The sequence below is a fragment of the Sinocyclocheilus anshuiensis genome, unplaced genomic scaffold (genome assembly GCF_001515605.1).
Source record: "Sinocyclocheilus anshuiensis isolate Anshui unplaced genomic scaffold, SAMN03320099.WGS_v1.1 scaffold999, whole genome shotgun sequence".
NCBI classification, from domain to species: domain Eukaryota; kingdom Metazoa; phylum Chordata; class Actinopteri; order Cypriniformes; family Cyprinidae; genus Sinocyclocheilus; species Sinocyclocheilus anshuiensis.
Window position 1 is genome coordinate 274,706 of NW_015544197.1, and position 9,404 is coordinate 284,109.

A 9,404-nucleotide genomic window follows, 5' to 3' on the forward strand; every position below is an offset into this window, starting at 1 on the left:
TGTGAATGGTGATATGGGCTCGTCCATTTCTCAGCATGTTCATTATTGACCTCTCCTGAACTTCTCTGGCAGGTCAGCAAAATCAGTCTGGTGGATTTAGCCGGCAGTGAGAGAGCTGATTCCACTGGAGCCAAAGGCACACGGCTCAAGGTGACTATACTGTATATATATATATATATTTTAGCTTTCCAAGTTCACTTCTTATCCCCCCATTGTCCGTTGTCCTTTCATGCCCTCTATTTAACTCCCTCAGTATCTACATCATTATATCTCCTCTGTTTTCTATCTTTTCTAACATCAACAAATGTCTCTCTCTCTTTCTCCGTTTGTCCTCTAATTCTCTCCACATACTTCCTGCTATCAGTGCTCAGAGAGCATGCTGGCATTTTGACAGTACTCTGCTTCATTCTATCATGAATATTTTTTTGAGTTTGGAATTGTAATTCTATTTTCTACCTAATCTTTTCTTCCCAGGAAGGGGCAAACATCAATAAATCACTCACAACCCTGGGAAAAGTCATTTCGGCTCTGGCTGAGGTGGTAAGTGTTTTGTTTTGCTGTGAGCCTTGAGGATGTTGGATGATTTATTATTTTCTGCATAGAAAGTTCAATGTGTGTCAGTTTAATGACCTGCAATTTATTTTATCACTTATTTTTGCAGGATTCTGGCTCAAACAAGGTATAACACTTCATCTATCTATCTATCTATCTATCTATCTATCTATCTATCTATCTTAGTTCAAACATTTGGGGTCTAATTTTTTTATTCATACTTTTATTCAGGACACATTACAATAACCAAACATGACAGGAAAGACATTTATAGTGTTACAAAAAGATTTTTGTCAAATAAAAGCTGCTGTTTGTTTTGAACTTAATTAAATTGTAATTAATTAATTGATTAATGATTAATTGATTAATTGTGATTATTAATTTTGATATTAATCTCTATTAATCAAAGATTCATCCTGGGAAAAAATGTGTCACATTTTCCAAAATAAACAAATAAATATGTAAGTAGGTAAGTAAGTAAATAAAATAAATAAATAAATGTTAAACAGCACAATTGTTTTAAAGTTTGATAATAAGAAATGATTCTTGTATTTACAATTGTAATAATATTTTACTATTATACTGTTTTTACTAGGGATGCACCGATACCACTTTTTCCAGTACTTGCCCGATACCGATACTTTTATTTTTGGTACTTGCCGATACCGAGTCTCTCTCTCTGTCTCCCTAGCATTAAGTAACTTGTGCATTGTTTTACTTACTTGTTTTTTATATATCCGACCGAACTACAAACTTTCCAGTTATGTCTGTGAGAAAGGTATATTCACTCGACAAGCTCGCGCATCTGCACCGCCGTCGCGCATCTGCGACGCCGCGCGCTCAATCCACTCAGCGTGCTTTGTTTATCAGCTCACGCACATCAGCTATACAGGTGTTAATACTGAATGTTTAACATTATATTCATTGCATACATATACTTCGTAGTAGACATCCTTACCTCAATTCTGCTGTCTGTTGTTGTGTTGTCGGTGTTTCTTTGTCTGAATATGGCGCTTATCACATGCTGTGTGGTATCGGCGTTTGGTATCGGGGCATTTTAACGAGTATGAGTACGAGTACAGGAGCTCAGTATCGGGCCCGATACCGATACCAGTATCGGTATCGGTGTATCCCTAGTTTTTACTGTATTTTAGATAAAATAAATGCAGCCTTGTTGAGCATAAGAGTTATTTTTAAAAACAAGCTTACTGACCCCAAATGTTTGAACAAAAATATAATATAACGTAACGTAACGTAACATAACATAACAACATAATATAATATAATATAATATAATATGTGACCCTGGACCACAAAACCAGTCTTATGTCGCTGGGGTATATTTGTAGCAATAGCCAAAAATACATTGTATGGGTCAAAATTATTGATTTTTCTTTTATGCCAAAAATCATTAGGATATTAAGTAAAGATCATGTTCCATGAAGATATTTTGTAAATTTCCTACTGTAAATATATTCAAACTTAATTTTTGATTAGTAATATGCATTGCTAAGAACTTAATTTGGACAACTTTAAAGGCAATTTTCTCAATATTTAGATTTTTTTGCACCCTCAGATTCCAGATTTTCAAATAGTTGTATCTCAGTCAAATATTGTCCTATCCATACATCAATGGAAAGCTTATTTATTCAGCTTTCAGATGATATATAAATCTCAATTTAGAGAAATGGACCCTTATGACTGGTTTTGTGGTCCAGGGTCACATATAATATAATATAAAAAAATTTTTTTCATTTAATAATTTTTTTTTTTTCCCACACAGAATAAAAAGAAGAAGAAAGTAGAAAGTTTTATTCCTTACAGGGATTCTGTACTGACCTGGCTACTGAGAGAGAACCTTGGTATGTATCAGAGTTTTCTGTCACATGAAACAGGATTTTAATGTATTGTCACTCTTGAAACACTTGACCTTTGACCTTTGCAGGTGGCAACTCTCGCACTGCAATGGTGGCGGCTCTCAGTCCTGCTGACATCAACTATGATGAAACCCTCAGCACTCTCAGGTATTCTGCCTCAATAAAACACCAGTTTTATCATATTTTTCTCTGTCTGAGGTTGGTAATGAGCTAGTTAATGAGCTGACGGGTACCGCAGTATGTTACATAATGAGAATGTTCCTGTTCCCTCTCAACACACCTGCCTCCCAAACGCCCTTCAAAGATGCTGGTGTGCAGTAATACTGCTGAGCAAAGTAATTGGGCACCTGTCAGTGTGTGTGTGTGTGTGTGTGTGCGCAGTAGAGTCTCTCTAAAATCTTTTTTTTTTTCATTATACTATGTGAATATATCTAATGCAACAGCCATAAGAAAGCAGCATTATTAAAACACATTTTTACATATATTACCATTTGTTTATTCTTCTTTACCATCTTTCCACTTTGCATGTGATTTAGGTATGCAGACAGGGCTAAGCAGATCCGTTGTAATGCTGTGATCAATGAAGATCCTAATAACCGTCTGGTGCGTGAGCTGAAAGATGAGGTGTCCCGTCTGAAGGACCTCCTCTATGCCCAGGGCCTGGGTGACATCATCGAGAGTAAGACCATTTGCTTTTTATCTGCTCTGCCTTCATTTCATCATAAGTATTTCATCAGACAGCTTGCGACCACTTTTGTTTTTATGGTACTGAGACATGCAATACTGCAAATGTTTTATTGTTCTGTTCCAAATCCTAGTAAGCTGCCAACAGAGACAGAGCTTTTTTAAGGCATCACAGATGGCAACAGCTGTACAAAAAAAGTAGGCAACTTAAGTAGGCTGTCTTCTAAGCTCATTTTGGCCATATTTTAAGGAAACGTGTTTGCATGTAGAGGTGAAACACTGAAAAAATGAATCCAAAATGGTGGATGAAAAATAGAAATGCTGATTAAATATTTGCTAGCTATAGTTCACCCGGTACTGGAAGTATCAATGGAAAGAATTCAGTGTTACAATGGTTATTTTAATTTTTTTTAATTGTTAATATTTGTGTTTGCTATATATTGTTATATTTATTAGAGTATCAAACTGTTAGCTTATCAACATGCTAACATCAAACTTTAACATCAGAGTTGAGCACTACTTGTGCACCACGTGAAGTTGCTGTCAATATAAAGTATTCAAAATTGATCACTCTTGATATTTCATAACAGTCAATGCTGCCTTATTAGGCAGCTGCCTATGTAGGTAGTAGGCAGCAAACAGCTTGCAAGGTTTTGGATCAGAGCTCTTATGTCTCTATAAGAGATGGAAGACAGTTGCATATATAATAATGGATGGTTAAAATGAAGTATTAATAGTTAATTAAAAACACACACACACAAACAAACACACCCACACACACACAAATGTACACTCTTTAAAAAACTCACATTGATTCACTGGGTCCTCTACTCTTCCCTGTGCATTCCTAACTCTGTTTCTTCTAATCACTCGTTTCTTTTCTCATCCTATCGTCTCTCGATGGTGATCCCAGCAGGGAAATGCCTTAGAACAGACGATCTGGAGTCCAGCCCTCTGGGTTTGGTACAATTCAGTGTCAAATGACTTTCAAACGTCTAATTCAGATTCAGAATTTCCTCTTAGCTCTTAGTCTTTTTATGTCAAACAATTCGTCTCACGTTCTTCTCTCTCTCTTTCTCTTGTTTTCTGTTAAATTGGATGTCTTTTATAATTTTTTTTTATTCCTCTTACTCTTGTTTCTTCTTTGTCATTCTCAGCGTTTCGGGGGCCAGTTGAAGATTTTGCTGGTTTGAAATTTGTGTTTCTTGGGCGCTATCTCACTCTCCTATGCTTTTGCAGTTTTTATGGATAAAGCAGATCTCTGCAGCCTCAGGGTCAATTCAAGGGTTTGAGAGAAAATTCATTCAAAACTCTCTCAATCATACAAAAAACATATCAGAGCCATGTTCATGTCATATTCCATGAAAGCCTTAAATGTTTGTCTGTTAAGGCTATCAAACTATTTTGTTGTAATTTCTCTGTGTAGTTGTAAATATATTAACCAGCTTTTGTAATTGCCAGTAGCAATTATACCATTATATATTTGACATTATATAAATAATATACAAAATTATATAACAACATTACTGTATTTGGTATTTATTTTGTATCTAATATTTGTATTATTATAAATAATGTAGATATTAGGAAAGTTACATTTGTAATGGACAAACATAATACAGTCTTCTTAAAATCTAAATGATTGTTACCAAAATGACATTTTTGGGGGTGGTATTTTGGTGATATATTTTTATTATTTGGTTGTTGCTTTTTTCTAACCCTGGTTGCTAGTGTGGTTTCTGAGGTGAAAGCTGCTTTATCTAGTCTGGTGCTGCAGGGCTGTTTGTTCCCTCTCTCTTTTTCACCGCCTCTTTTTTGTTATCTTTCTCTTTTGGCTTGCAATGCAGAGCAGGATAAATGTTATGTGACACTTATGAACTAACTGATTTCACTCATCCACTTATCTGTCATATTAGTAATGTTCTTCAGTTGCCCTCACACTGTCAGCATTTTCTGTATGTTTCATTTAAAGGTGCACTAAGCGATTTTTGAAAAACGCTTTTGACCACAGTGTCGGACCGAGTCCCAAAACAAAATTGCAGCCAATCAGCAGTAAGGGGCGTGTCTAGTAAAGATAAAGAGAAGAGAGCGCCCAGTGAGTGCACAGGACGGATATCGCAGCCAATCAGCAGCAAGGGGCGTGTCTAGTAATGATAGGGAGAAGAGAGCGCTCAGTGAGTGCACAGGACAGATATTAGCTGATCGACTAAAGATAGCGAGAGATGGCAAAAAAAAAAGGAACATTTCGGAGGAACAAAACATTAAAATGGAGGTTTACAATCAGGCAATAGGTAGGACCCGTGTAAATATCTGAGCAGCTTCCAGCAGTGGAGAGAACTTAAGGAGCAGGAAGGCCTGGAATCAGACGCTGAGGTTGCTTTGTTTCTTCTTGATAGGTGAGTTACATTGATTTTGCTTTTTTACACAACTTTTCTGTGTTGGAATTTTGCTTGGATATGCTGCGTCCGACAGGCATAGCAGATTCCGCCATCGTCGCTGCCAGGGTTGTGTACGTACGTGTAGGGCGGAGTTATCAAAATAGGGGCGAGTTCCTGTTGGGGTATGGGTGTGTTTGTTTTGGTGCTTTCAAATATCATCATCGTTTGGCAAAAATCTCTTAGTGCACCTTAATTGAGAATGAACAGGTTTAGTAATGCTTAAGAATTGTGGTTTAATGCTGAAATCAGTGGCCTTCCAAAATTGTCTGCACACTTTATCCAGACTTACAAATGTATAAATGTAATTTTTTTAGATAACTAAGTATCAAACAAAGTGGCATCTGCATGTGCAGTGTGCTACTTTTCTTTACAATGTGTAGTGCTAAATTTTATATTCTAATGCAAGGAAATTCATTATTTTTTAAGTGTGACTTGTGTCTGGGTACTTATGTACTTACAGTTTAATATGCACTACAATTCTCCAAGACATGGGAGAAGGCTTATATCTGCTTGTATTTTGCAGTGGGAGGGGCTTATATCAGATGTGTGTTTGAGTGACAGCTCGTGTTCTCTGAAGCTTTATGCAATGGCTGCCTGTTGCTAGCTGCAGCTTTATTAACAGCTAAACATCAAACCCTAAAGCTTCTTAATATCCTAACAAAACTCACCTTTAAAGCTAATGATGATGAGGGTAGGCAGGGAGAATTTGTGGTATGGATCTTGCCTCTTTACCTCTTATTAAACATGTCAATGGAAAACCTGCAGTTGTTACATCAAGGAACAGTTTCAAAATAACTTCTGATGGGGTACGTAATTTGTTATAAGTTGATTTAGTCAGGTGAAATAATTTTGACTTACAGTTAATTTAGATGTTACCACATTCAGTGCTTTTTATCAGTTATTTAATAAAAAATAAATGTGAAATGGACTTGATATAACATTTCTTTTCTCAGGGTTTTGGTAGTAGGTGATGATGGAATACAATCATGCCCAGTTTTCCAAACCAAGAGAATAATTTTTAGATTGGCAGCAACTATTTACATGTATAAGAGAAGGTAGATGCTACTTACAGCAAATAAAAAAAAATAAAATCGTGTTTGCACCAATGTTATTTTAGTGTTATTTATATACTGTTATATTATTTATTCATGTTTTGAATGAGATTTTATTGTTATATTTTTCATTTTAGCTGAAGTTTCAGTGATTTTTTTATGTGATTCTCTCATTTTTATTTTATTTTTAGTTTTTTGAACCAATCATTCTTTATAGCTTTAATTATTTTTTATTTCAGTCTTAGTAAGTTTAGTACTTAAACGTATTTATTTCAGTTAGTTGCCAAGGCAACATTTCTAATTTTCATTTAAATTTAAAATTTGCCTCTAATATTTTATTTTACTTCAGCTGTATTTTAATTATCGAAAATGATATTCTGTTTGTATTATGGATAAATTGTCTGAGTAATGTTGTGTGAAGTTAGTGAAAATAGCCTTTGCTAAAACAAGGTTGATTATTTGCACTTGAAGATATATCACTGGCCAGTTGTGAAAAATATTTTTAGTGCATCTTTGATCACATTTGCTGTGTGCCTGATGCAGCCATTATTCAAACACAGATTAATGATGTAGAGAGGGGAGAAAAAACTTAGTTAATCTCAAGCCTTGCATGCACTGGCTCAGAGCGCTGCTTTAAGCAGAGACTATTACCAGAAGTGCCTTTCTTTAGTGTAGTTAATGTAATCCTCTCATATCAGCTGATATATTCATAAAATAGCATGTGAATCCCCAGTCTCCATCTTAGTTTTGTGTTTAGTCATTCGTCACCAGGGGACACGTCTTCTCACATTTTACCCAAGATACTTGCCTTGTAGCTCTCTTAGGAGTAGTAGCACAGAGTAAGCGCTATGTTGCCATAGCAGCACTGTCAGAGATGAGGGATGTTATTGTGCCGAAGGTTACAGAGAAATTACAAAGCCAAACTCTCTGTAGAATATACATTTATTCAGCCGTTATATCCCGTGTTACATTTCTTATGGTATTAGCATAACAGTTCAGCTAGAGATATATGATATTGTGGTTGGATAGGTGGATATTATATGAAATGCTGACAGTGTCTCTTAATATGAGAAACGTGGGAGGATATTTCCTGTGTACAGCTCACAAGAGTCGTGAATGTTGCTTTGTAACTCAGATGTAGGCTGTAAGTTGTTTCATTGTCAAATGGATATTACGAGAGCATAATGGAGCTGGTAATGGAGGTTTTACTGTGGTCAGCAATGACGATCACTCTGGTTAGTGATGACAGTAATGAGAGTCACTGGCTTTTAGCAGAAATATGAGCTCATTGCTAATGTACTACAGTCAACATTTGCTTATATAAAATGTATGTTAATTATGAGAGATGGAATGGGAATAGATACCGTTAAGGATACTGAGGGACATAAAAAGTATAGGCTAAAATAGCATGGCATTCTCCTTCTAGACAGCATTTATATAGACAAAAGTCTGTGTAATGCATATTTTCTCTATAACTTTTTCTTAGGTATATTTTACCAATATTGTAGCTGTATTTTAGGTATCATTTTAGGATAATCTCAAACCTATGGACATTAAAAAAAAAAAAACTCCATTGGTGATATTAGGGATAGTTCACCCAAAAATGAAAATTCTGTTATCATTTACTCACCTTCATGTCATTCCAAACTCATATGGCTTTCTTTCTTCTGCACAACACAAAAGAAGATATTCTGAAAAATGTTTTAGCTGTTTTTGTTCAAATAATGAAAGTCAGTTGGGTTTTAAGGTCCCAAATGGACATAAAGGTAGCATCATTTGACTGATATAAAGTTTTCCGAAGCGACATGATCACTTGAATGATCAAACTGAGATTTAAGCCTTTATACACCAGTCATATCAAATAAAAAAAAAAAAAAAATGATACGGCAACACAAACCTCAAATGGTCTCATGACGTGAGAACTTATATAGTTTGACGTTTGAAGTTTATGTTGTCATATTTGATGTAGTCTTTGTATGCCAACGTTAATCAGTAGCTATGTTACCATCCACCTATTTGTATGCGCATTTTGGATTATCGCATAAAAAAACGCTGTATGGAAATGCCAAGATGCGCATAAATTCTAAAAATGCACATAAAAACGTATGCGCACAACTGAGTAGGATAAACTTTTTATCCGATAAGAAAAAATGCACATAAACTACGATGGAAACACATTTACCGAATAAATTCCACCACGCGCATTGAAAAAGTCATGTGACTTTGCGATAAATTGACTAACCAGCAGACCGATCTTGTTCACAGCATCTATATGTTGTTTTGGTCGTTCTGAAATGCCTGAGGAAAGTCTGTCATCAAAGTATTTCTGTATATTTTCTGTCTTACATGAGTGCGTTCCCAAGCAGCAGGCATCCACCTCTAAAAGCAATGACCGCATTTATTGTGTTACGTCTGCTCTCTCTGAAGCGCAAGTAATTTATTACATATGAAAATTATTATATTAAGTGGCTTCTCCTAGTTTTCTTAGAGACATTTAGTGCCAGTTTATCAGGAAGTGACGATTTTGTTCTCTTTGACTCGTTGGATGGAAACGGTGCTTTATTCGCAAATGTTTTATGTGATATTCCAGTTTTGTGCATAAGTTAAATTCGCATCTTTAGATGGAAACATAGCTAGTGCTTTAATTTGACTTGAGAATAAATGAAGGCTTAATATCATATCAAGTGATTGTGTCACTTCACAAGGCTTATAATATACAAGCTGAATCATATACTGGATTCTAGGGATGCACCGATACCACTTTTTCCAGTACTCGCCCGATACCGATACTTTTATTTTTG

At 35.5% G+C, this 9,404-nt stretch overlaps 1 protein-coding gene across 1 annotated transcript in view; it reads left to right on the forward strand.

Moving 5' to 3' along the window:
* The window catches only part of LOC107696745 (kinesin-like protein KIF1A), a 74,117-nt gene that overhangs the window by 21,478 nt on the left and 43,235 nt on the right, over window positions 1-9,404 (forward strand). Inside the window, exons 8-14 of the mRNA XM_016497226.1 lie at window positions 73-150; window positions 475-540; window positions 662-679; window positions 2,336-2,414; window positions 2,498-2,576; window positions 2,966-3,108; window positions 4,271-4,309. Of these exons, the coding sequence (XP_016352712.1) occupies window positions 73-150; window positions 475-540; window positions 662-679; window positions 2,336-2,414; window positions 2,498-2,576; window positions 2,966-3,108; window positions 4,271-4,309 (502 nt within the window). The remainder of the gene's footprint in view (window positions 1-72; window positions 151-474; window positions 541-661; window positions 680-2,335; window positions 2,415-2,497; window positions 2,577-2,965; window positions 3,109-4,270; window positions 4,310-9,404) is intronic.